Here is a 26,330-nt window from a genome sequence, read left to right as displayed (position 1 = left end):
TGTTGTGATTTATTTGCTTGTAAGCTTACTAAGCCTAGTGCTTAATCTCTTTATTTTCTTCTTCTTATAGTACTTATCTAGTCACTCGGGGATCGAAGGAAATGTCGGAGGCCGATCACACTATCAAAGAAATAACTTCGGTATAACTAGGCGTTTTGTTTTGGGTATGGCATGTATAGAAACTTAGCTACTTTTGGTATAATATGAATAATGAATGATGTGTAAATACTTACTCTTGATTAGCTAAGAAAATAGTGATGATATACATGTTTATTAATATGTATGATTGAATGATGATTATCACATGAAAATTATGAAAATGTGAAAGTAACCTAAAAGCAGATTCAAGTAATGAAATGATGTAACTTTGAAAAATCACTAAAATTGTAGAAATATAGTTTGAAGATGAATAATATATGAAATTAAAGCTTATTATGTATATTTTCTTATGGAATAAGCAAAAGCAGTAAAAGTATTATATTTTATGATATATCGAGTTTTAGTGAAACAGGATCGAGCGATTTACGAATCCCTTGTTTCAACTTTGGAAATTCACCATAAGTTGTACAAAACTAATTAGAAGGTATAATTTATATGGTTAGAATTCTTGTTGAATCTAGTTTTGAGAGAAACAAACGACTTAGTCATATGAATTTTGTACAGGAAGAAAAATGGTTCGTAGTAAGAAAAGGTCGGTCTGATCGAGTTTTGAAACAGGGAAACTTTAACTAATAAACTGTACTAATTGGCTAAGTCAAAATTTTAGAAAAAAATTAGTAGATATATATATGAGTCTAATTTCATGAAAAATTTACGGATCTTAATTTCGAGTTTTGAAACTCGAGAAATGAATTTTTAAGTAACCATGACGCAGAAAAACAGTTTATTCCGAAAATTAAAATAAGTGATTTAGAGTTGTTTAAAAGGTAAGATAAGTTTAGTAACACCTCAAGCTTGACTCCGGTGATGGTTTCGGGCGTGGGGGCGTTATAGTATAAATATTAGAGGACCAATTTTATTACTAGACCAATAAAAAAACTCACATCAGCTCACACTAATTAAAATATTTAATTTTAAAAAGTTTAATAATTAAATAAAAAATATTAATAATTGAGTGACCAAAATAAAATGAAAGGCATAGTTGAGTGACCATTTTTATTTTTTACCCATAAAAAATAATTTTCAGTATTTTCCACGTCATTATTTAACAAAAAGACTAATTTACCCTTTTTTTTCAATAGAGGGACCAAATGCAATCTACTCCTAAGTACAAGGCCTTCCCTAATACTTTTACTGAAAGTTGAAGATTATGAAAATTATAAAAATTAAAAACATTGTACTTTAAAAGAGAATAAAAATAATTAGCAATACTAAAAATTAACATTTAAAATGAATTAATTAAATTAAAACATAAAATTTTATCTAAATTAATTAAGAAAATTAAACTAGACCTGTTCAACGATTGGGCTACCTGTCCAAGTCCAAAGGATTGCCTAAAATTTAGGAAGATTTTAGTAAAAATATTAAGCTCAAAAAATAGACTTGACAAAAAATATTAGGTCTACTTAAAATATGAGTTAAACTCGAGCTTGAACATTTAAGGCTCAAATTCAACCCGGCCCAACCCATTTTTAAGTTTAAAATAAATTTATACTAAATATAAAAGAAACATTAAAATAACGTTAAGATGATTATATAAAATTTTCAGTAAATAAAAATGTATAACATTATTAAACATTAAAATAATATAATATAAATATATTTTTTAAAATTAAAAATAATGAGTGAACCTAAAATAGGATTGGAATAATCTTTTGCAAATATAAACCGATTTAGGCAAAACTTTAATCCAATATTTCGAGTTGGGCTTGAGCAATCATAAAATATGTTAATATCATACTTAAACCTGACTCGATCCGCCCACAAACACCTCTAAATTGAACTTTCTAAAACAATCTAAAATTTATTTGAAAAGAATAACAGGTAACTTAAAAGAAAAAAAATTAGTAGAAGATAAAAGACAATCAACAAACATGGTTAATAAGTACAAAAAATAATATTTAAAATGAATTAATTACATTAAAATATAATATTTATCCTTATTTAATTAAAAGAATAAACTAACTCTATTTGATTAAGTAAAAGATCAAACTATCCTTATTTCCTTCCCTCAAAAGAATTAGAAGATTGCATAAAAATTGTAGAAGATGAAAATATTATTACTAAAAATATAGGTTTACAAAGTTTAGCATATTTTTTTAGCTTTTCATGAAACTATTTAATGAATTTATGCATCGTTCAAGACTTCAAAATTATATTAATATTTTATGTTTTAATATAAAAGATTTAGTTTTCGAATAATATATTTTTACTTTTTTTAAACATGTAATTAATGATTGAGTTTTAAACTAAATTATTAAAGTCTTCTATTATCTCATAAAACAATTTTATAAGTTAATTAAAACTTAAACTTGAATTTTGAAGATTAAATGACGAACATTTTGTATAATAAAATAAATAATTTAATAATTTAACCTTAAAAGATAATATTTAAAGATTACCTTTAAAATGTTTTCAATTAGTAAATTACTACTACTAATTTCAATATTATATGTTTATTCTATCAAATAAAAGAAAACTCGGTAAAATTGATTAATTAATAGCATGTTGTCCAGAAAGCATTTAGCATGTGAAAACTGAAAAAGGGTGAATTTAGAACTTTAGCATCATTTCCGAAATAATAAACCAATCAGATGGAAATGGAAATATTCATTCATCATTTAACCGAAAGCCTAACCTCATTCAGTCTACTCTTAAATCTTCTAAATGTGCACCTATATTTTCATTCCTGCATTCAGAGAGGAAAAAAGGATCACAATTTAGCTGAAAACATAGACTATAAACCGCAATAAAAGATCCGACCAACATATCAACCAATATTAATGAGAGAAAACAATTGAAAAAATGAACAGGAAGCCTAATTCATTCTCATCATTGAGCTGAATTCTGACCTTGAATCTCTTTCTGCGAGTATCATTCGAAGTGAACTCAGATACATGAGGTTCACGTCTGGAAGCTTCCGATCTGTATCGTACTGCTGCAGGTTCCTGCATCTTGCTGCTCTTGTCTTGATTTTGACTTCTTGAGTTTCGGAAAAACCCATCCTTGTCCCATGTAACCTCATAATCAGCACTCAATCGAGATCCTTGCTAATTTAATAGTAAATGAGATTGGATATCAGCAGAACTACTCATACTATAGTTGTTGATGGATGATATTATAAATGCAATTTAAACATAGTCCCGACCGGCAAGCATTTAGATTAGCCATGCTCGCAAAATAACTGAACAGCAGTGTTTTCTTTTTTATCACATCTGACAACACCATAATGTTCAACACAATCAACCATGCAATAGTTTTTACCCATTCCTTTCGGAGTGTCCCATTGAAAAGGAGTCTTCAAACTTTGGCATTGATAATGGCTTGCAAGTAAGCCATAGTGCAGAAAGCAAGGAAGACTATCTTGCACTTTCAATTTTTAACCACCAGAAAAGGCCACCATCTCCCTTAGACACTTGCCTAAAGCAAGAGAAAACTCCTCTTGCATATATTACCTGTCTTATTTGGTTATGCTTTTGTTTCAGGAGATATCACTTAGAGGATTTATGTTCTTGGTTGCATCAGCAGCGCTTGGCTATGTGTGTGGAACTCTCTCCCTATCTGTCTCTCTGTAACTATTATCTTCAGTGTTATATTTATTTTGATTTTTTATCTCTAAGTCAAACCTTTTTTTGACTTAAAATGTTTTCTTTTTTTGGCAGTGTTATATTTATTTTGATTTTTGATCTCTAAGCCAAACCTTTCTTTTGACTTAAAATGTTTCTTTAATTTTTGGTAGTTTTGGTATATAATGATTTTCTGCAAATCAGATTAAACTCTGCCCCTTTTGTTGACAAAATAGAGAACTTTGCTTTTTTAGCCGAATGGACAAATTAAGGGGAAAAAAAAAAAAACCTAGTGATGTGCCATTGACTTCATGGCAGGAAAAAAAAACATCAAACTATGGTGCAAGGCTCGAGCAAAATGCTCCTCAGCTATAATTAGAAGAAAGGAAAAAAAAGAAATATCCATACCTTTTGCAACGAGCGACCACATAAAACCTTGAGTGCATTATAAAAATCCCGGTATTTCTCAAATTGAACAATGATCTTACAATGAAGACCTGAAACAATGCCTATGTCCAATTCATCCTCATCCATCCCCTTAGCAAGATCCTCGTCCTCGGAAACATTAAGATTCCTATTTAGAGAAGTTAAAAGGAGTAACAACAAGAACAGTATACAATCGTGTAAAATTCATATAGTAGCATTAACCATAAGAATGCAATCTAAAATATACGAAGTATTAGGACTATAGATATATGATACCGGTCCATCACAAATTCATATGTTTTCATAAATTTTGTAGGTAAGAGAAAAACTTTGAGCATCTAATGCCAATTACTCTTAAATGATAAAAAAAGAATATGAAGATAAATGTAAGTTGAAAGAGCAAAATAAAATAAGAGTACAATCGCATAATTTTCATTTTATAGCATTAAAAATAAGAAACATATTATTTTAGACATGTAGCAATAAGTGCAAGGAATGATACTGCAACCACATGAAGAGTATTAGAGAAGATATAAGGTATCAATCAATCAATCACCAATTCATATGTAGTAATTAGTCTCCATGGGTAAGATAAATTCTATGAGCATCTAAAGTCAATGATTTATAAATATTAAGAGTATATAAGAAAACAAATTATAACCATAAGAAAAGAATGCAATTAAATCCTAAAAATCGCATAGCTAGAATCTACACATGCTAGAGTTCTCATTTCTATTCAATTCTTGATAACCTAGAGTCATATAGCTTAGTGCTTAACTAAGGTGCTAGTAGGCCTCAGGTCAGTGAAAGAAAGTAAAAGAACACAAGGTTAACAAAAAAATTCCCAATATTCTAATACGCGATAGATAATATAAAACCGCACTTTTGACAGGCACAAATCATGACAGAGTTTCCACACATTCAACAACAAAGGTTTGACATAATTTACTAAAATTCAGTAACGGTGAAATAAATTAAAGAAAGGAATTACCTTATCTTCCCAAATGTAGAAAAAATGGTATGCGTAACCAGCATCGAAGGCTTGGATGAAACTCTTGGCTCCGCGAACCACCTCGATGGAACCCCTCTCAACACAATCGTATCAGGCTCCTGTCTTCCTCCCCTCGAATAACCTGCAAATAAAAATCCATTTAAAATATAAAACGCAACTTCAAATTCAAATTCAAAACGAAAATGGATACAGACCTCGGTTTCGAAATGCATACGACTCCTCCCAATCTTTCCTCATTCTTCCAAAATCATCCGAAGCTGGAATCTCAACACTAAGATTATACTTAACTCCTTCAAGATTGAGCTCAATCCCATCCATTTTCTCCGCTACATAGCTTCTCCATTCCAAAAATTTCTTTTCCAATTCCTTCACATCCTCTTCTTCGTTATCAACCTCTTCAATTTTCTTCTTACTGCTCAAAAACCTAATGTCACGAATGAAGAGAGCACCGTGGGCGACCGGCTCGTCTCGCTTCCGTTTCTTGAGGTCTTTGAGTCGTTTGATCTGGAGGTCTTCTTCGGGAACGGTAACGGAGACGGAGAGCGAGGCCTTGAGGAAATCTATCAGGGCTCGCTTGAGCTGCCATTCGTCGATCGGTTTCGAAACCGAGGGGAGAGAAGGGTGGATTGTGAGATTGAGTTTCACGCGCGGAACGAGAGACAAACCATTCTCGATTTCTAGGGTTTCCGTTGGCGGCAGTGTCTCTAACGGTCGCATTTTAAATCGTATCCTATGACCTTCCAAGTTTCTAACTTTGCAATTCCTTAGACGCTTGTTGTTAGGGTTTAAGGGGCAAAGGAAAATCAGGAAACGCCGCCGTTTAGGTCTTCGAGCCGTTGAAAATGGCTTTGTTACGACACACACAGGAAACATATATGATGTTAAGTCTAAGAAGATACCAACAAAATTCGGCCAGCAGACGGCTAAGCTCTCGTAAAGACAAAAATGTCCTCTTATTTATGACGTGGCGCTTTTCTATTGGTTCAAATGGGAGGTAAATAAGTAAACGTGACCGCAATCTATAAAGCAACGGGCAACGCAAGTCAAAGATCAAAGACTAGAGAAAGAAAAAAAGAGGAAAGAAAATGGGGTGTTTCTCGGGGTGTTTCTCTTGCTTCGACGGAGGAAACAAAGAAGAGCGACAGGAGCAAGACAGATTGGCCTCTGCCGAAGCTCGTGCCAAAGCCGCCGAGGCTGCTCAGAAAAGGTCATTTAGTCTCCCTTTCTACGATTTGCTGTCTTTTCTCTCATATTCAGTTGCTTCTGCCATACTATTGGCATATGACAAATATTTGCATTCATATGTTTTTTGTTTAATTCCCAAAATTTTTGTGTTCCGGGCTGCACGATTTATAAGATTGATTCTTTTGATTTCGAAAATTGTTTGGGTTATTGAATTTTGATCAGAGAAAAAAAGAAGAAGAGGAAATTCACTGCTGAATATTAGGGCTTGCAACTGTGTTATGGAAGATTGAAATTTTTGAAAATAATTCAATTTGATTTCCTCATTGATATTGTTATATGAATTGCTAGCAGTGAGGTAATTATATTCAGACTCTTGCTATTTGGAGTTGTGAAAGATGAACATTCCTCTGGTTTGATGTCAACAAGGGTAAAGAATGATAAGAGAGTATTGTGATGCTTTGCAACAGTTTTTTATGGCATATTAGTTTTTTAACTTATAAATGATTGATCAAAATCGCAGGCAAGAGCAGTTTGAACAGTCAGCTGCAGGAAGAGCTGCTCGTGCCCAGGTGCAAGCGGCTGCAAAGCAGTCAGCAAATTCTAATAAAGGCGAACCTGTTTTGAAGGTTTTTATTACCTAATATGTAGCTTGAATGGCAATGGTTTATGGTTTTTATGAATTAAAATCTGCCTGGTAAAGGGGGAATGTGGCGGGTGGAGGGGAAGATTGGGAGTTTCACTTCATCTTATTGTGGCATGGTCTTTCTTATGATAATGCCCTTGTCCTCCAACCTCATGCCATGCTCTCTTTGGCTCTGATAAATAATTTCTTTTGAGGATCAGTTTCTATACTCCTTACATTCAGCAACAATATATAAATTTGACCCTTTTGTTGATTGGTGATTTGCAGTGGCAGCTGGGTTGAAGATTTGCCTAGTCTCTGTTCAGCCAAAACTGCTAATGTAGATATGGGTAAACTTTCTATGTGGTTATTTAATTGGTCGAGAGATTTGCCATCAAGTATTTTAGCATTTTTTTCCTTTTTTTTCCTTATGAGCATCATGATTTCCACATTGGTAAATGGTAAAATTATGGACATCCTGATCAAGAAGTTTAGCTTATCAGAACAATTTTCTATTCTGTGATCATTTCCATCTTAAACTCATTCTTTTTCATGTCTATCGGAGGTATCTGGTGGATTAGATACCAGTCCTAGCTAGAGACCATTACAAATTCGCTTAGTTTTCCACTTTGTAAACTTAATTGTTTTCTGTCATGCAGAAATAAATTTTGATGTACATAGTTTCCAAGTTGTGAATTCCTCGCCATTAAGCAAGTGATACGGTACAAGTGCACCAGCAGTCAAATCTTTTTTTCTCCATTTTCAGTTGTAATGTGTATAATAAATCCAAGATGAAGTTGAGCTTTTTCTGTACAATCTCAACCTGAACTTATCAAATTCCTTGGTTTCCTGTAAAGACTTAATTCCTCTCTTATATTTTGTTAATGTAGTTTTTTATATGCCTTGTTTTCTGGTTTGTGCGGCCTGGATTCAACTAAAATAAATTAAAAGAACCTTGTACTGGAGGGAAGAACAACTAGTTTTCTGAGTTTAAGAGTTTTGGTATTAACAGGGAATAAGAACTTCTAGTTTTCTGAATAAGAATGTTGGTATTAACAGCAAAAAATCGAAGCTAAAAATTAGGAGGTTGCTATACATTTCAGTAGGACATCGTTGCAGAATAGCAGTGTATAGAACCAGCAAACTTTGTTATAGAAATTGCCTGCTAAGTGTTAACTAATTAAATTCCAATGTCATGTGAAGGCTTCAACAGGTGCTGATAGCTTCAACTCATAGGCTGCTTGAAAATAGTCTGCTGCTAGTTGTAATGAGCCTTCCATTTTGGCAATCAATCCAAGGTTCATCCATGCATCATGATTTGTAGGATCTAACCGAAGAGCATTCATTAGAAAGCTTCTTGCAACTGGGAGTGATTGACCACCCAGTTTTATGAGTACTGCCGCGGTTGAAACAATGATGGGCACGTAATCTGGTTCTATAGACAGTGAGACTGAGAATGATACCAGGGCCTCTTTATAAAGTGATTGGGCTTCAAATAACAAACCTGCAAAATAAAATACTTGGAAATTAAAAGGGAACATCAGTAACTAGTATGCAGTGATTGGATGGGATTTTTACCTGTTGTATGCCAACTTTTGGGTGAATAAAATTCAATTGACTTGGCATTGTTTAAACAAATTTCTGCATCGGGCCACGAACCAAACTTGGTGTAAACAGTAGCTAGATCCTGCCAGACTGCCATTTCCATATTTCTTTCAGCTATATTCTGCAAAAGATAGAACATAGGTGAAAACACATAGCAAGTACACAAGTTAATTACAAGCATAATTTGCAAATGCATCAAATGTAATTCATGCAGCTGTTTCAGGTCAAACTACCTCTGTATGGGAACTCTTTGCATGACCAGAGTTATTAGACTGAGCTTCTCTTTGTGCTTGAATCTGAGATAGCAAGATGCTATAAGTTTCAATTGCTTGCTTGGGTCGTTCCTGAGCAATCTGAAGCACAGCTTTCAGTCTTAGAAGTTCGAATTGATCTGATCCACTGGCTTCATCTAAAGCGAATTCAAGTATGGTTTCAGCATCTTTGAAGCGCCTGTCTGCAGAAAGTATTAATGCTAATAGCTTCCAACCTCTTCCTGAGTTTTCAGCCACCACGCTAGAGTACTTCATTGCATTGTCGAAGGCCAAATCTAAATTCCTCTGAACTGCATTTTCCAAACTGAGGTTAAACATCACTTCAGGATCTTCCTTCATGTTGAAAGCAGCATAGTTAAGAGAGCTCAAAGATTCTTTCAGGAAGAGAGCTCTTTCAGAATCTGATATGGAAATTCTAGCAGCATTCCCATAGCAAATGCCAAGGAACTTATGGGCTTGAGCCTTGAAATGTCCATTCATTTCATCTTCCAAGTCAATCACATAACGAGCAAATGTTATTCCATCATGAGCATGCTTCGGATCTTGCGAAGATATATAAGCACCAAGCAGTAAAGCAAGGATATCAGGCTCGCGCTTTGCTTCAGACTGACTGGAAACCTTCTTTAATAAGTTCAATGCCACTTCATTCTGACCAGCAGCAGCATAACAGAGAGCAAGAAAGTACCACCTGTCAGCTCTTTCATATATGCCTGGAGAGACCTGCTCCACATGAGCTGCAAGTAACTCGAAGTGCCCAGAAACTGAGAGAGCAAAGTTGAGATGATCCATAATTTCTGCATCCCACTTTATTTCTCCAAATGCCACTTTTTGCATTAGTGCTAGAAGGAGAAGAATTGCTTCCTCAATACAATTAGGGGTAGTTAAGCCCCATACACGTAAAGGAGGTGGGAGGCTGGTTTCAACACCACCATAAAGTAGCATGGCAGCTAAGTTTTTTTGTACACTTGCTAACCTCTGGGAATCCAAATTCCATGGCTTGATTAAAGCCCGACGATACGCAGTTATAGCTTCATTGAGATAGCCTATCTTAATCCATAGATTAGGGAGCAGTTCTAATGCTCTGTGAAACATTTCTTGTAACTTGCAATCTTCAGCAATTCCCTCATGCATCCCATTAGGCAGTGCAGCCTCAACTACATCTAAAATTAGCTTGCACTCCTTTGCAGCCTCTGATAAATGAAAGAAACAAAGCATTAAAACCATTTAAACCTTACACTCTTAACACCAATTTCATAGCATACATCTAAACTATTCAACAAGTGCAGTGCAATTTATAAAATCCTTGATCTTCTTCGATGATCAAATTGAACCATCCAAAACAAGGATTGTTCATCTCGGTCCAGACATATGAGCAGGGAATCATAAGATTATAAGGCCAGCACCTCTAAGAACTAAGCAAAACCATGAAACCATTACTTGTCAACTGTGAAGCAAACCAATTATGTAAGTTCCCAGCAAGGAGAAATCGGAAATACCTTTAATATGCCCAAGTTCCTCCAACGATTTTGCTTTCAAGAAAATGGCTTCCAGAAGTAAGCTCACTGAGTGCATCGACATCACAGAAGGAGGGATAATGTCAGCTTTGGACCGTGATTTGCGTAGCCGGGTCCTCTCAACAATAGCCGTAGTCATCCTTGGTGTCAAACCTTTGATGTCAATACCCTGAAAAACCTGAAGCGCAGCATCGAAATTCCCTCTTTGATACTCGAGCCTCCCCAACAGTGCCCTTGCTTCCTGCAAACTCATTCCAAAAAGAAAACAAATGAGCTTGCAAATGATTGGATAGAACGAAGAACAAATTTGATTTGGGAGAAATAAGCCATTTATCCACCTCGTAGTTTAAGGAGAGAGCTTCTTTGAGAGTGGATTCAACTTCATCCACTTGAACATCCTCGAGCTTGGATTCCCAATCTCCGGTCAGAGACGACAGCCCACTGGCTGAGAAATCTCTGGTTGCTAAAGACTCCGGCGACTGTGGAGCATCTTCAAACTTGAACTGTTCACCTGAACAAGCACACAACATCTTCTTCAACGAAACAACAGCCTACAATTTGGATGTCCAACACCTGGAGAAAATGAATTGGATCAAACAAACTGATGGAATAGCATTTAAACCGTAATGGAAATCAGTTACTGAACAGTTACAATCTAATAAAAGAGAAATGGAATTCCACAAACTGATTAAAAAGGAAAGAAAAGAGGTAAAATCTTTGGGGAGCAAAGAGTAAGTTACAGAAAACAGAAATGCGTATTCAAAGAGAAAAAGAAAAAAGTTGACAGAGCTTTGGACTTGCCAAAAACCAGCAGAGGTTGTTTACACCGTGAAAGCTACTTCTCTTCTTCTTCAAAAGAAGAAATATGGTAAGTGGGTGACAACTGAAACCAAATACTTCAAAAATAAATAATGAACTGGTTTTATAGATCTGATTTAGATATGCTATTTGTTGTAAAATAAAAATAAAAGTTCTTTCTGCATGTGTGAAGTGGATGCAAGCCAAATGGTAGTTCTGCAGGGCTAGGGAGCTTAACACACAGATTCTTTCGGTTTCATTTTTTTCATCTGATTTTATAAACTATTTCTTCTTAATTTTATATCAATACTTTCTCTTTATAATTGCTGCCAAAATTGGTCGATTGGAGTCGTACTGCCGGGCCCCTTATTAAATGCGACATACCCCACTTAGTTTAAACATTCTTAAATATAAAATTTTATAATTTTATTTCTTCAGATGGATAAAAAGGAAAACTATTAATTCCAAAAATAAAAGAAAAGTAAGTTGAGGAAAAAAGGAAAAACAATGAAAGGGTAAGAGGAATAAAAGAAAAGGTAAGATTTAAGTTGGGGATTTTAAATTAGGGGCCCAGAGGCAGGTGCTGGAAAAGCACAATCAACTTTGAATTCAAATAAATGAACAGCAAAGTTTGACAATGGCAGTAGGGAACTGTGAACATGGCAGCCTTCTTTCAACCTGTGATTCCAACTGGCATTTCCCATTTAAAAAATTTCCACTACAGTCTTTTACAATTAATTTTTCCATAATTTGCTTAAAAGAAAAAGTTTATGTGGATTTAAAGCAACATATTTCACAAAAGGAGACAATACAGATGTTCATTGTGTAATTGAAAATTGCTTAGGATTAGGTATTCACCTTATTTCGCCAATCCTTTTTCTTCTTCATTTTAATTCCAATTACTTTATGTTTACCAATGACTTTGACATGTTTTAAATTAATCATAGAATAATTAGCTACATCATGATATCATCATTATTCGTTTAAGACAAGCTTTACGGGCTGATTTAATCCTTCCTCAAGACATTTTTGTAATCCAAACTACCTACTTTTTTGCGCTTGTAATTGCTGATGGTCACACCTGCACGGTGCTCAAGAAGAATCAAGCCATAACCGTAAGATCCAAGCATTATGCAACATAATTAGCGTATTTATGTCTGCTACTCTGCTCTATACGCTACTTTAGCATTTAAAAAGGTTAAATTCTACTATTACTCCATAAGTTATGAATTTTGTTCTTTACTTTAATTTCATTAATTTTAGTTAATGTATTTTTTAATTTTAAAATTTTAGTTTTAATCCAAATGATAGCAGTTAAATATATTTAGTTAAATTTAATTACTAGTCATATATTATGTGTATAATTGTAGATTTAGTCCATATTCTTCAACCGTATCATTTTAAGTATTTATACTTTTCAAATTTTGAAATTTAAATATTGATGCAAATGACAATCGTTAATCCATTAACTATATTTTTAGTAAATAATAAATAGAAATAACAAGCTTATATGGCATTACACATAGAATAATATATTTGTCATGTTAGATTTTGGAAATAGCATAATGATGGCGCCCCAACATGCGCGCGTCGGGACTTAGAAAACTGCAATTAGATGTATAAAGTATGCACGATGTCTGCAAGTATACAAGTCAAATTGTAATATAATTTGTTATTTACTACGAAATGCTTTGAAAGTATTCTTAGGATCGTACCCAATGGAGATTTATTTAAACTAAATTGCTTTACTCGCATCAAAATCATAGTATAAAAAAATCAAAATAATTGGATTGAATAATAAAATAACAGAAAAGAAATACCAAAATCAAGAATCAATTAAATAAGCAGAAGGGTGAGTCACCTATTTGTTCATGGTTAACTTGAGTCTACGATTTTAATAATTAGCTAACAATTAACTTAATTAATACCTTTCGGCCTATAACTGGATTAATTGATCGATTTAGTCTACTTATCTTTATCTTTCAACCTGATAAACTAAATTGGGTTAGATTAGGTTGTTTCCCAATAGACTATCCTTTTGGCCTCATCTACCTAAGTGGCTTCCTAAAATCATCAATTCTAGGGTTTATTTCATTTAGTCTACTCCAACTAACTAGATGCAAAACTCTAATCCCCAAGTTAGTTAATCCTAATGTTTTAGTTATGGCTCATTTTAAATGCAAGATTTCCTATCAATTTATTAAACATGTAGAATATGTAAAATAAAGAGAGTAGAGAAGAACTGCTTAAAATCTGATAATCGTGATGTGCACTTGAATCTTGAAACCCTTGAATGAATATGTTGATTGTGATTTCAACAAAGAACAATTAACAAAAATGAACTAGAAACAAAAATAAACTAAAACTGATATTGAACTTGAAATGATGTTTACAACTGAAAAAGAAATTGAAATCTAACACTAAACCCCATTTAAGAACAAAAAAAATAAAATTTAAATCGTGAACTAAGATCTAACTCGCCTTGTAACACCCCCTAACCTTATTCGTCACTAGAATAGGGTTACGGAGTATTACCGGACATTTCAGATCAAATACGAGAAATTATATATTTATTTAACATACACATCACAACTAATCATAATGTCCCTTGTAAGAGCCTTCGAGGCCCAAAATATGTATTAGAAACTAATCGGGACTCAATCAGAAGCTTAGAGAATTTTTCGTGAAATTTTAAAATTTTTCTAAGGTGCAGAGCTCACACGCCTGTGTGGTTCAAGGACACGCCCATGTGACCCTAAACATGCCCGTGCTTCAAATAGTGTCTTACCCCGTGTAACTCACTGACTTAGGTCACACGACCTACCACACGCCCGTGTGCCTAACACGGCTGAGACACACGCCCGTGTCTCTACCAGTGTGCAATTTCCTGAGTATTCTGTTTGATTATGATTTCAACAAATAACAATTAAAAAAAACGAACTAGAAACAAAAATAAACTAAAACTGATATTGAACTTGAAATGATGCTTACAACTGAAAGAGAAATTTAAATTTAACACTAAACCCCATTTAAGAACAAAAAAAATAATTTTTAAATCATGAACTAAGATCTAAATCCCCTAGTTAAGTCCAAAGAGCTAACATTTATATTGTCCTTGCTAAATGACCAAAACATGTCAATTACAAGCTACTAAACATGTTAATTATGACTACATGGACGAATGACACCCTTGGCTGTCAATTGGGCCTCATCAGATCGGTGTTCCGACATTAAAGGCCATATATCCCCCTTTTCGATTCGAAGTTGAATGTCACGACAAGGGCTTCTGAATGTTGTGACATTGATGGTTGTAACTCCCCCATTTGGCTCGAAGTTGTGTAATAGCCCGATTTTGGGTCTAATCGGAACAGTGATTTGAGATCACTAAATCCGACAAGTATATTTGAAAATTTAATAAATTAATAATTATGAGTCAAGTGTGAATTTAGAAGAATTTTGAATTAGTGAATTTTGTGTTTAAAAAAAAAAAAAAGAGAGAAGAATTTAATAAGTAAATTGGGTCTAAAACGAGGTATCAAGACCTCGAATGCTTAATTCGAGCCATAAATATTTTTAAAAACATTTATGGAGTGTAAATAAGTTAGTATTAAAGTTTCGTTAGAAAATTTTAACGTTTGGATAGTCAATTAATTAAAAATGACTAAATTGAAAAAGGTACAAAACTTGATAAAATGATTAAATAGCTCAAGTGTTAAATGAGGGAGGACTTAAAAGGAAAATTAGCTAAAATGGAATGGATGAGGCAGCATAAGTAAGAAAAAAATCTGGAATCAGGTGAGCTAAGGGTAAAATGGTAAATGTTACAAAATTAAACAAATAAATTGAAATTAAAAGAGATTTCTAGGCCTTTCTTTTCATAATTTCGGCCAGACAGCCATGGGAGAGAGCTTTTAAGCTGGTTTTGCACAATTTCACTGCATTTTTGACAAGCCAGCTCGGAAATCGGGAACGGTCGGAGGCTCGTTCACACTATCTGTATATCATTATATTAATTTAAGTATGGCATGTATAGCATTATAATCATTTTGTATATATGGTCTTATGATATGGATATTGAGTGGTATGGAAATGCTTGGTAATGATTAGCCATTGGAATGGCTAATCATGATCATAATTGGTGTTATATATGCTAAATTGCTAGCTAATCCATGGAAACCATGAAATAGGCAAAATTTACCCTAAAATAGATTCAGACAGCAGCAGTGATGTGAGTTTGAAAAATCATTAAAAATAGTAGAGATACAATTAGGTGATGATTAAAATATGGAATTGAAGAATTATTAGTCTATTTTCATATGGATAGAACAAAACAGGTATATGAGTTATATTTTATAAGAAGTTTAAATTTTTGTGAAATAGGGCCAGAGCGATTTCTGGATTCCCTGTTCTGACTTTGGAAATTCACCATAAATTATACAAAGATAATTAGAAGTCATGCTTTATATGTACAGATTTCTTATTGAGTTTAGTTTTATTAGAAACAAATGGCATAGTCATTGAAACTCTGTACAGGGAGATATCTGATTCATAATACACAGAGGTCAGAGCAGTCAAACCCTGAAATAGGGGATACTTTAACTAATAAACTGTACTAATTGGCCCAACCAAAAATTCTAGAAAAAAATTAGTAGATAGATATATGAGTCTAGTTTAAGGAAAAATTTACGGAATTTGATTTCGAGTTTGGGAACTCGAGATATGAATTTTTAAGCAACTATGACGCAGTTGGACAGCTTATCCGAATTTGTTTAAGTGCTCAAATAAGTTTAGTAATGCCTCGTGCTCGACTCCGGCGACGGTCTCGGGTAAGGGGGCGCTACAAGTTGGATATCGCGACTTTGGCTTATAGATGTCGTGACATCGATGGTTATGTGCTCCCCCTCTTGGTTTGAAGTTGGACTTCGTGACATTGCCTGATGGTTGTCGCAACATCGATTACCATAGCTCACATTTTGGATTTGTGCTTGAAATTTTACTAAGTGTTGAGGCTACCTTCGTTGTTGCAATATCTGGACTAGTCAACTGACTCATCGGCCTAAAATGTGGTCCTATACACTTAACTAACACGTTAGTTCTTTCTTAGGCCTGAATTAGTTTAACGGGTCATAAAACCACACTAAAAGCTCATTTTATTGAATTAAAATTCAAAACTAATTAAATCTTCAAAGTGAATAAAAAGATATAAAATTACTCGAATATAAGCTCATTAAGTGTTGAAAAGAACTTAATTTTCCACAACGAATTGTGGAAAATCACATAACTTAACGAATTACACCATTATCATTTTTGGTGAGGATTGAAATTTTAAAATTCAAAAAGTATAGAAACTAAAAATGACCAAATTAAAGCACAAAGAGTAGATTCACAACCTTCTTAAAGTGCAGGTGTAACACCCCTAACCTGGTTCGGTCGTCGAACTCAAGCTATAGGATGCTAAAATGAAAAATAAAACATATAACATTTGAATATACTGTTTAACTGAAAGACTATTTTTCAAATTTGACTAAAAATAGGAGTCATATTTAACAAATAGTCTTTCAGTTAAACTCTGTTTACTTAAACATACAAGATTTCATGTAAACATCTCATACAACCAAGTTTCATATCATTCACACTTAATTTAAACCAACCCAATAACATGCGAGGACTTAATTGTAGACTATAAAAAAAGGGACACAAATTTTAGTAAATAAGAGTTACATGGCAGTGTGGTCAAGCTGTGCGATAAGCTAATGTTGTGTAATCTTGAGTCACAAAACTGTGCTGTTAAGTCGTGTAACTAATTGTGGTTGTGTATCCCAAATATCACCTAAATCAAACAGATCATATAGTTGTGCCATATGCCCATATATGGCACACGGCTGTGTGTTGGGTTGTGTACCAGGCTGTGTGTACCTACAAGACCCTTTTGCAACAAGTTACCTGCCCTCCAGTTCACTTAGGTAGGTCACAAGCAAGCATTGGATCATCAATCAACATGTTCAAATACATCAAAAATATTTCAAAACACAATCTTAAATCATCCATCCTAAGTGTCTAACTAATATGTCACAATTGGCACATCAATTCAACCGTTTACAGTCACACATTCATTATCATTCATGCCACAATTCACATATCTAAACATTCACACATAATCACCATTAAATACTAATACAACTTTAAGCAAAGTTCACCATAAGTCCAAAGCATATTTGCCAATTCATATAAAAAATAACATGCATCTAGAAACTTAACTTTACATGCCATTTCAAATCAAAAACTTATATTTACACTCTTGTAACCAAAATACTTATATACATTCCACTTATAACTTATCCCAAAATGATGATATTGTTCATACTAAAGGGACTGGCCAACAAATGAAAGGGTAAAAAAACATTTTTTTACCAGAACTGGATATGCATTTTTGGGCTATCAATTTCATGGTCGATGGTCCAAACTTAAAGGTCCCAATAACCCAAAAGTCCAAAGGACCTCAAATTCCAACGATCAAAAGAAGAATGTGGGCTGCTCTGCCCCTTCTCTTATTATCCTTCTGTACTTGTAGAAGAAGAAGCTCTGTAAAAGAAAAGGGACTGATTCAGACAAAGTCAGAAACTCGAAGGAGGAAGGACCAGAATAAAAAAAAAAACGAAAGAAAGAAAGAAGAAGAAACAGGTAGAAATTAAAAAAAAAAGTTGAGGCCGAAGAGATGCTAGGAAAATGTGGAAGGATATCGGAGATAGAGAAATGGGTAAAATCCGTCCGAATTCCTTTTCAAGTCGGATCAAGTCCAATCGGATTTCCAATCTCCAGCTCTCCAATAATAAAGACATCGTTTCTCCTCACAGAGGCTCCATCAATTCCCTTCAGGTATCCTCTTTTAACTCTACACCTCCTACAGTCACCCGCTTTCTTTAAGATTATAGTAAAATTTTGGTTTTCTCTCTTTTAATTTATAGAAATTTAAGTTTTTTTTGGGGTTATCGTGTAAATTAGGTGGATTTGACTGAGGGAAGATATTTGTTATCGGGTGCATCTGATGCATCGGCTGCTGTTTTTGATATTCAAAGAGCAACTAACTATGAAGGAGATGGTCTGATTGCCAAACACAAATGTTTGTTTTCGGTGGATAAGCAACACCAAAAGGGACATAAATATGCCATTTCATCTGCCATTTGGTATCCTGTTGACACGGGACTATTCGTTACAGGTTCTTATGATCATCATATTAAAGTTTGGGACACGAATACGACTCAGGTATTTTGTTTGCTTTGTTATGTTTGGATTACGAGTACCGACTCTGGTTTTTTCTTTTAAATCTGATCCGTTTGTCATTATAGGTGGTGATGAATTTTAAAATGCCTGGAAAGGTTTATAGGACTGCTATGTCTACAGTGGCAACATCTCATATGTTGATTGCTGCTGGAACTGAAGATGTGCAAGTTCGCCTTTGTGATATTTCTTCAGGGGCATTTGCTCACACTTTATCTGGCCACCGTGGTATGCTGAAAGTTTGATGGAATTGTTCCGTTTCCACTTTTATCTCTTATTGATTACTGATAGCTTTTATTTGGAATTTGTATTCTGTACAAACTTCTATATAATTAAGGATATCCATATCCCTTGTTGGTTGTCTGTGAGATATGCTGTATGGGACATCCAGTTTACATGGTTTATAAGTTGCCTGTAATTATGGTGAACTGTTTATACAAATTATAAAAGAAAAACTTCTACAATCTGGTCCTTCTTTTCAGGTCCATTGCCATCAATATATTCTTGTCTTAGCTGGAGTTAGACAAGAAGTTGTTTAACGGATAGGTTCATTGGCTGCAGGACTATGATGTCAGTTAGCAGCTTATCTGATTTTGGACCAGCCCTGTAGCCAGAGAACTATCTTTTACTCTCACTTTTATTTTGGTCTTGCAGCCTAAAAGTATGAACTCTTCTTTTTAACTGCTTTGGCTGCATGAAAATAGATTTGTTGTGTTATCTACTTCTTATTCATCTTGAGGGGAGGGAGACATGCTTTTATTTCAAAAGATCATTTTTGGATATTTCTTTATGATAGAAAATATGTCTTCCCTTTAACTGGTAAAAAGGGTTTGACCATTCCGTCATCAAATCATTACCTCACGAAGCTAGTGGTGCTACCATCTCGGCTGTCACTTTTAACACTTGGTAGGGACAATTTTTAACATAAAATGATAAGTATTATATGGTTTTCATGGTGGCAGATGGAGTAATGACTGTGGAATGGTCTACATCCAGTGAGTGGGTCTTGATAACAGGTGGATGTGATGGTGCAATTCGATTTTGGGACATTCGACGAGCTGGATGTTTTCTTGTTTTGGATCAGTCCCAGTCACAACTTGGACAGCGTCCACCTGTCTTGGCTCGTTCAGCTGCAAATAAGGTCTGTTTTGGGTTTGTTGCGTCACATCTACTTCCTACTTCTCTTTTGTTACTATTGCAAACCGGTTACAAGATCATAACTTTTGTTTGTGGTTAATATTTTGCATCTGTGGCTGATCACATGGTGGATGTAGTCTTCTGTTTATCCAAATTACGGAGAATATGCTTTTTTTTAGTGTTGATTCTAGGAATAGTTTTGTAGTGTTTTGTCCTAGCTGCTTTTGGTCCACTAGCTCTTTTTTCTTAAATAGCTCATCGTGGCTTAAATAGATATAGCATCTAAGTTTTTATTTTATAGTATAAAACTCTTTGGTTTGAATAACCAGTATAAAGATCTTCTTTTAATCTCTTGAATTTGTTTCTGTTTTACCCTCTCAGGTCTCAGTCTCAAAGTCACTGTCAGCTGGCCAAAACTTATTGGTAAAATCAAGAGTACCACAAAAGAAATATGCCAATGGGCATGGAATGAAACAGTCAACCATTGGTCGAATGCCATCTAAGGGTTCTGCAAGACAAAGACTACATCCCGGGATGCTGTCCATTCAGGATCGTGCCACTGCTCACTATGGTGCCGTAACTGGTTTAAAAGTAACTGATGATGGCATGTACCTTCTAAGTGCAGGTTGAGTTTTGATCTTTTCCATGGTAGTTATTTATGGCTAGAACTGGTTCATCGTTGTTTATAGGTGCTCAATGTGTGATTGGGGAATCTGCTGTAGTCTATCAGGTCGCTTTAATAAAAATAGTTACAAGTTGTCATTTAGGTGACTATAGGCATGCATAAGCAGAAAATTGAGTAAAATTTACTCTGTAAATGATGATACTAATTGATTCAAAGCTTTGTGAGGTGCATTGGCTGCTAAGGGGTGTGTATATAGTCCACTATGCTTATCTAGAAAACTATAAATGAAATTAGTTTAAACTTCTTGTTTTGTCCTAGCTGATATCAATAATATTTTTTTTGAAACTCTTATTACTTGTACAATAAAATTAGGTACTCAGCTCTCCAAATTTTACATGGTAATGATTCCTCTCTTTGTCTTTTTAATTCAGGCTCTGATTCTAGAATAAAGTTGTGGGATCTTGAATCTGGCTACAATACACTTGTAAACTTCGGAAAGGTGCGCCTCCAAGCAAGCAAGGCAATTCAGTTAGCCGTATCTCAGGATTCAGCTCAAGTTTTTGTCCCATGCATGGCAGTCGTGAAAGTAAAAAATTCTTTCTATATCATCAATTTCTTTGATTTTATTTGAGTTTCATATATTTACATACATAATCATATTGTTCTGCCAACATTTACACCTTGAATGTCCACCTAATTTTGTAGGCATTTGACATATGGTCTGGTAAAATGTCCCTTACATTTCGAGGCCACTATGAATCTGTCAACTGTTGTTGGTTCAGTTCACAGGATCAGGTATGACATAACTCCTCTACAACTTTCCCAAGGCTGCTTAATTATCTATTCCCCCCCCCCCCCAAAAAAAAAAAAGAAAAAGAAAAAAGTGTACTGTTCAAGTACAACAGTTGAAACAGTTTTATCAATCATTATAGGATCAATCCACTCGATCTAATATAGTAAATTGCTTGCTAAAATAAATCTAGTTAGTTGAAGACTTCTGTGCTGAACATTTTCAATCTTGAGCTACCTTTTGATTGATTTGTTCACCGTGTTCAGGAACTATATACAGGCGGCAATGATCGACAAATTCTTGTCTGGTCTCCAAGCAAAACGATTACTGATGACACGGTAATCTAAGTTGAACATTTCCTCCCCATTTCTTCACGTTTTATATGGATGTCCTACAAGCCTGTTCTAACTAAAAAAATTGGAAATGCAGAATGAAAGGCAGGCTAAAGATGAGGATAGTTGGAGTGATTAGAATCTGGTGCTACCATCTTTAGCTTCTTTCTACCTCTTGTATATATATATATATATATATTAGATGGATGTGTATATGTACATTTCTTTTCCGGTTTTACTGTCTGTTGTTCGTTAAAGGATATAATTAAATTAAATGAGTACTTTGTTGTTCCAGGAAAAGGCATTGCTATCCATGTAATTGGGCCTTCCAAACTAAATAAAAGTTTAGCTTTCATCAAATTGAACATGTCCACTAACAATATTAAAACATGTTTAGATAATTATTTTCTTTTTATATTTTATTAATTTCTTAGGCAAGTAGAGGTGGTATTACCTAATCACTTGCATAAATAAATTATGGTCAGTCAAAATTTAGAAAACGTTAATTAGGGCAATCCACAACTGCTAACTCCACTGCTGCTTTATAAATTCTAGTCTCTTCTTTCTTTATATTTGTCCTCTTTTAAGATTGGTTTGAAATGTGAATAACTTAACGCAGCAAATTAAGACTTTTTGTTTTTCAATTCCTTCTCCATCTTAAATTAACCCATATAATTAAAACGACGCCAATAGCATCGGCTTAAACTCTCTCATCAGGAGACGCCATGATTGCAAAAAGTTTGAAAGACAGATCAGCAGCCATGGATCCTGGAATCTGGAGCAAGCTACCGCAGGAACTTCTCGAGCACATACTCTCCTTTTTGCCTCTCAAAACCTTGTTGAATTTGAGGTCAACTTGTAAGCATTTCAAGTCTCTCGTATTCTCTCCATCTTTCATTTCCAAGTATTCTTCTGCTTCTCTTTTCTCTTCATTCTTTTTGCTTTCTCATCCCCAGTGCTACAGTAATTTCCCTCTCTACGATACTATCTGTGGGGCTTGGCGCAAAATAGCACTTCCCTTGTCTTTTTTACCGCCTTCCGCCGCTCAGTTTAACCTTCTTTCATCGTGTAATGGACTTTTCTGCTTCTCTCTCCCCAATTCCTCCTCTTTCCTTGTTTGCAACCTGTTGGCCAAATCTTCCAGGCTCATCCAATTCCCTTTCTTCCCTTTTGCTTTCGAGATGCTTACTTTGGTTTCCACGCCACACGGATATAAAATCTTCCTGCTTTGCTCCAAGTTCTCTTCCAATTATGCGTTTGTGTACGACTCCAAGGTTCATTCATGGAGACAATTCGATGGTTTTCAACCTCTCTTGGCTGACAATTTCCATCAGGAAGGCGCATCCTTCAATGGGTCTTTGTATTTTGCTACCACTGAACCGTTCTCCGTAGTGTGCTTCGACTTGGAAAACGGGAACTGGGAGAATCTCGACACTGAAATGCCAAGGGAGCTTACTTTTGTGAGGCTGGTGAGTAACACCGATGAAGGGAAACTGTATATGGTGGGGGGGCTTGGTAGGAATGGGATTTCAAGGAGTATGAAATTGTGGGAAATGGATGATGGAGGGAACTGGGTGGAAGTGGAAAGATTGCCAGAACTGATGTGCAGGAAATTTATGTCTGTGTGCTACCACAACTATGAGCATGTGTATTGCTTTTGGCATCAGGATATGATCTGTGTTTGCTGCCACACATGGCCAGAGATCTTGTATTGCAAGGTTTCGAGGAGAACGTGGCACTGGATACCCAAGTGTCCTTCAATCCCAGACAAGTGGAGCTGTGGTTTCAGGTGGTTCTCTTTTGTACCCGACTTATATACATTGGCTTGAGTTGCTTGTTATCATGTCTGAAACTATGCTATCCAGTTCCGGGTGAAGGTTCAAATTTTCCAACTTCATTGTATTCATAGATACGAGTCCAAATAAAGTACATGTAGTTAATATTTTTCTTGTTTACATTGAAATCGAGTCTGTTTTCACACATTCTAATAATTTGTTTGAATTGATATTTGTTTTTGCTTTTGTTTGTCTGTCAAATCCTACTTTAGTGTGTGTGATGAGATATTCTAATTATGACTGGTAATCACGAATTCCACTAAAATTATATCCTACAAAACAAATTAGCTGGAATAATGCCCCTGACCAAGCACTGATTGCCAGTTGCTAATACGAGCTATGGCTTACTTTCATAATGTTGGAAACAAAAAAGGCAGGCACTTCAAATTGTACTGTTCGAGGTTGACAACCGTTGAGTCATCTTGTTCCCCTCGATTTTTTTAATCGATAGCCAATAAGCAACAGCTTTCCCAAAGTCAACTGCTATTTTATTATCTCATATATAGACTCTTTACTTGAGATGCGTACTATATATAGCAACAGATATTTGCGGTGTTTGCTAAAAGAAGTGGTAGAGATTTATACAAGTGGAAGGAGAGAGAAGCCGATTCAAAGCTAGATTCTTTTCATGAGAAAGATATTTGACATAGAAAACCATTACTTTTAGGAGTCGGAGATTTTCATCTGAAATTTGAAAAGGGCTCATTTATTTCCTGACTACCAGGTCGGTTGCAACTTCCAAGGTTAAGCCTTCAATGAAACACTCAGCCTCTCTAGAGTATTAATTCAACTTCAAACTTCAAGCATTTAGTCTAACAATGTAAATTAAGATTTCTAATGGCAGGACCATCCAACTTGAATCTTCGGTAACAAACCCATGATTTCAGACGAATTCATGAGATAAATTTTAAGATAAGGAGTATTTCATTGTCCAAGTTGAAATACAAGTTGGTGATTAGCTTACCAAACAGAGACCAATAGGAGCAGCTCTTGTCAAAAGACAAACCAATAAAATTTAAATTGCGGTTTCTGGCTATGGACCGCTAGGATTAGAATTTACCACTACAGACTTAAAGAGGTAAAAAGCATACTTGGCTGCAATAATTACTAAAATTATAGGGTAGACCAAGGGTGACTCTGCAAAACATAGTTAAAGATAACGGGCGTTTTATAATAATTATTATTACAGCAAAATACGAGAGTCTGACCGTGCAGGTCCGAATTCGAGAAAGCTTGAGTCCATAACAGGTCCAAGCCAGACAGAACTCGAGCTCAAGGCCCATTTGGACCGAACCTAAGATAAATCCGATTCAAAGTTTAAAATTTGTTTACCTTATGTTACATTTTGTTCACTTATATTTGAAATGTTACGTTTTAGTCATTTATGTTAACGCATTGTAATATTTTAATCATTGAGCCGTTAATTTATATTTGTGGTGTAACAGTAAACTGATGTGACATATTAAATCATCATTTCAAATAAAAAATTTAAATTAAATTATACAATTAGTCCCTTTATTTTTTTAGTTTTGAGCAATTTAATTTTTTTTTTATGTTCTTTTAACTTTCCTTAACGTAGTCTTTTTTATATTTTCCATTTTTTAAAACATTTTTTATGTTTATGAAAGACAAAAGTGAAAGCTGAATCCCAAATAAAACTTGCTTCGCATATTCTTATCCCACAATTACAAACCCTCATCGTCCATCATCGCTTTAACGAACCAATTTGGATCTGTCAATAACCTAATCCACAAGCTCGCTTTACTCGAAGACCTTACCAATCGTGACTTATGGCAAGCACTTTCACTTAACCTCCTAACCAACCCCCACGACCACCTTATTTATCTTACGTACAACATTTTTGCCTTCTCAAAATTACGTTGTTCAACAAATTCTTTAAACGAGCTCTACACTTTTAATAACTAAAACGATCACCATACAAAACTTACCCTCAACTTTACCCAAATCAGTTTAGTTCCATGCTCCCTTTCTCTCTTCAATTCATCTATGCTCGACTTTCAATTAAGCTTAATTTTATTGTCAAAATATAAAAGAAAAGGAAAGAAGTAACCTACACCATTTTGTAAAAGTTTGGAAACGAAAAGAAAAATTTGTTTTAATTATAAAGAATTCAATTTATGTTTAGATTTAATTAAAGGTATGGTTTTCTATATTGATTAGTTAGAACTAATTTTAATTTCAAAATTAGGTTATATTCAAATTGAAATTTGATTAAGAAAGATTGATATTTGATTTTCAATGAAATTCAATTTAGAAATCATGTGAAAGAAACAAAAACTTAGCTTATTTAGTGGGTAAAGATTATATTTCTACAGTGAAAAACATGAGGAGAGAGAAAATGAAAGGGAAGAAGAAAAAAATAAAGAAATAAAAAAAATTAAATTGTTCAAAAAATAAAAGTATAAGAACTAATTTTAACAAATAGAAAACATAAAAAAACTACTTTAAAAATAAAGAAGAGAGAAAACAGAAGGAAAAAAATGAAAATAGAAAAAAATGTTCAAAAAACAAAAAATTAAATTGCTCAAAACAAAAAATATATAGAATCAATTGTATAATTTAAGTTAAAATTTTCGCTTGAAATGATGATTTAATATGTCATATCAACTTCTCGTTACACCGTTCACAAGAGCGACTAAAATGTTACAACACAATAACATAAGTGACTACAACGTAACATTTCAAATATAAATAACTAAAATATAACCCGAAACAAATAAAAAGAATATTTTGGTAGTTTACCCTAATAATTAATATAATTTTATGATATTATTTAAAATATAAATAGATGATAATTTTTTTTGAAATATTTCTGTTAAAATTTCATTAATAAGTAATTAATAATAATTTTTATGTTAAATTATAAAGTGAAATAAAATTTTAAAAACATTAATATAAATATTTTTAATACTATAGTTATATATGTATAATAAATATATAAAATTAAACTTTGATGATAATTTATTAACATATTATATAACTATTACTGAAACCGAAACCAATTACCTAACCTAATCTTAAACCGATATATTAAATTAGTATATTTATAATACATAAAAAAATAATATATTAAAAAAATCCAAACCCGAAAATATCCGAGTTCAAAAGGACCTGAGCCCGAGATGATCCAAGCTCAAAAAAATTTTGAGTTCA

At 34.0% G+C, this 26,330-nt stretch overlaps 5 protein-coding genes across 10 annotated transcripts; 3 read left to right on the top strand and 2 right to left on the bottom strand.

Moving 5' to 3' along the window:
* Positions 1-2,607: 2,607 nt before the first annotated feature.
* LOC108453323 (uncharacterized) lies at positions 2,608-6,062 on the bottom strand. 3 transcript variants are annotated; one of them, XM_053028204.1, is made up of 5 exons: positions 5,358-6,059; positions 5,143-5,284; positions 4,134-4,299; positions 3,012-3,164; positions 2,608-2,848 (listed from the first exon to the last, which is right to left on the bottom strand). In XM_053028204.1, the coding sequence occupies exons 1-5, from the start codon at positions 6,034-6,036 to the stop codon at positions 2,843-2,845; spliced, it is 1,146 nt and encodes a 381-aa protein (XP_052884164.1). In that variant the 5' UTR covers positions 6,037-6,059; the 3' UTR covers positions 2,608-2,842. The 3 variants fall into 3 exon arrangements, with proteins under 3 accessions (XP_052884164.1, XP_017606843.2, XP_052884165.1); XM_017751354.2 differs by having other exon boundaries at positions 3,012-3,209; positions 5,358-6,052; XM_053028205.1 differs by lacking the exon at positions 2,608-2,848 and having other exon boundaries at positions 3,050-3,205; positions 5,358-6,062.
* A 98-nt stretch (positions 6,063-6,160) lies between these two features.
* LOC108453324 (uncharacterized) lies at positions 6,161-7,867 on the top strand. 2 transcript variants are annotated; one of them, XM_017751356.2, is made up of 4 exons: positions 6,178-6,370; positions 6,869-6,974; positions 7,259-7,320; positions 7,630-7,867. In XM_017751356.2, exons 1-3 carry the CDS (start codon positions 6,249-6,251, stop codon positions 7,271-7,273), a joined length of 243 nt encoding a protein of 80 aa, XP_017606845.1. In that variant the 5' UTR covers positions 6,178-6,248; the 3' UTR covers positions 7,274-7,320; positions 7,630-7,867. The 2 variants fall into 2 exon arrangements, with proteins under 2 accessions (XP_052884166.1, XP_017606845.1); XM_053028206.1 differs by lacking the exons at positions 6,869-6,974; positions 7,259-7,320; positions 7,630-7,867 and adding an exon at positions 6,700-6,817 and having other exon boundaries at positions 6,161-6,370.
* On the bottom strand, positions 7,674-11,524 carry LOC108453322 (protein NPGR1-like). Of its 3 annotated transcripts, none has more exons than XM_017751351.2 (6): positions 11,163-11,523; positions 10,700-10,934; positions 10,344-10,602; positions 8,809-10,037; positions 8,549-8,696; positions 7,674-8,474 (listed from the first exon to the last, which is right to left on the bottom strand). In XM_017751351.2, exons 2-6 carry the CDS (start codon positions 10,889-10,891, stop codon positions 8,164-8,166), a joined length of 2,139 nt encoding a protein of 712 aa, XP_017606840.1. In that variant the 5' UTR covers positions 10,892-10,934; positions 11,163-11,523; the 3' UTR covers positions 7,674-8,163. The 3 variants fall into 3 exon arrangements, with proteins under 3 accessions (XP_017606840.1, XP_052884162.1, XP_052884163.1); XM_053028202.1 differs by having other exon boundaries at positions 11,102-11,180; XM_053028203.1 differs by lacking the exon at positions 7,674-8,474 and having other exon boundaries at positions 8,578-10,037; positions 11,163-11,524.
* A 6,104-nt stretch (positions 11,525-17,628) lies between these two features.
* On the top strand, positions 17,629-21,681 carry LOC108450388 (WD repeat-containing protein ATCSA-1). The gene is made up of 9 exons (XM_017747986.2): positions 17,629-18,035; positions 18,162-18,422; positions 18,506-18,665; positions 19,400-19,578; positions 19,956-20,199; positions 20,631-20,785; positions 20,905-20,994; positions 21,256-21,327; positions 21,419-21,681. Exons 1-9 carry the CDS (start codon positions 17,886-17,888, stop codon positions 21,458-21,460), a joined length of 1,353 nt encoding a protein of 450 aa, XP_017603475.1. The 5' UTR covers positions 17,629-17,885; the 3' UTR covers positions 21,461-21,681.
* A 108-nt stretch (positions 21,682-21,789) lies between these two features.
* On the top strand, positions 21,790-23,357 carry LOC108452011 (F-box/kelch-repeat protein At5g43190-like). The gene has a single exon (XM_017749739.2). The coding sequence runs from the start codon at positions 22,047-22,049 to the stop codon at positions 23,148-23,150; it is 1,104 nt and encodes a 367-aa protein (XP_017605228.1). The 5' UTR covers positions 21,790-22,046; the 3' UTR covers positions 23,151-23,357.
* Positions 23,358-26,330: the final 2,973 nt, after the last annotated feature.

This window comes from Gossypium arboreum, chromosome 5 (genome assembly GCF_025698485.1).
Source record: "Gossypium arboreum isolate Shixiya-1 chromosome 5, ASM2569848v2, whole genome shotgun sequence".
NCBI classification, from domain to species: Eukaryota; Viridiplantae; Streptophyta; class Magnoliopsida; order Malvales; family Malvaceae; genus Gossypium; species Gossypium arboreum.
This window is presented reverse-complemented; position numbering and strand designations above follow the sequence as displayed.

What these genes read in the sequence shown, in the direction of transcription:
- LOC108453323 (XM_017751354.2), bottom strand. Translation starts at nt 6,036, where the DNA reads ATGTTTCCTGTGTGTGTCGTAACAAAGCCATTTTCAACGGCTCGAAGA. An exon ending in TCTACATTTGGGAAGATAAG is followed by an intron (nt 4,300 to 5,142) that starts GTAATTCCTTTC and finishes TTCTCTAAATAG; the next exon opens with GAATCTTAATGTTTCCGAGG. An exon ending in GTGGTCGCTCGTTGCAAAAG is followed by an intron (nt 3,210 to 4,133) that starts GTATGGATATTT and finishes CTATTAAATTAG; the next exon opens with CAAGGATCTCGATTGAGTGC.
- LOC108453324 (XM_017751356.2), top strand. Translation starts at nt 6,249, where the DNA reads ATGGGGTGTTTCTCGGGGTGTTTCTCTTGCTTCGACGGAGGAAACAAA. An exon ending in GCCGAGGCTGCTCAGAAAAG is followed by an intron (nt 6,371 to 6,868) that starts GTCATTTAGTCT and finishes TCAAAATCGCAG; the next exon opens with GCAAGAGCAGTTTGAACAGT.
- LOC108453322 (XM_017751351.2), bottom strand. Translation starts at nt 10,891, where the DNA reads ATGTTGTGTGCTTGTTCAGGTGAACAGTTCAAGTTTGAAGATGCTCCA. An exon ending in GGAACTTGGGCATATTAAAG is followed by an intron (nt 10,038 to 10,343) that starts GTATTTCCGATT and finishes TTCATTTATCAG; the next exon opens with AGGCTGCAAAGGAGTGCAAG. An exon ending in CAAAGAGTTCCCATACAGAG is followed by an intron (nt 8,697 to 8,808) that starts GTAGTTTGACCT and finishes TATCTTTTGCAG; the next exon opens with AATATAGCTGAAAGAAATAT.
- LOC108450388 (XM_017747986.2), top strand. Translation starts at nt 17,886, where the DNA reads ATGTGGAAGGATATCGGAGATAGAGAAATGGGTAAAATCCGTCCGAAT. An exon ending in GCTCCATCAATTCCCTTCAG is followed by an intron (nt 18,036 to 18,161) that starts GTATCCTCTTTT and finishes CGTGTAAATTAG; the next exon opens with GTGGATTTGACTGAGGGAAG. An exon ending in AAACGATTACTGATGACACG is followed by an intron (nt 21,328 to 21,418) that starts GTAATCTAAGTT and finishes TTGGAAATGCAG; the next exon opens with AATGAAAGGCAGGCTAAAGA.
- LOC108452011 (XM_017749739.2), top strand. Translation starts at nt 22,047, where the DNA reads ATGATTGCAAAAAGTTTGAAAGACAGATCAGCAGCCATGGATCCTGGA.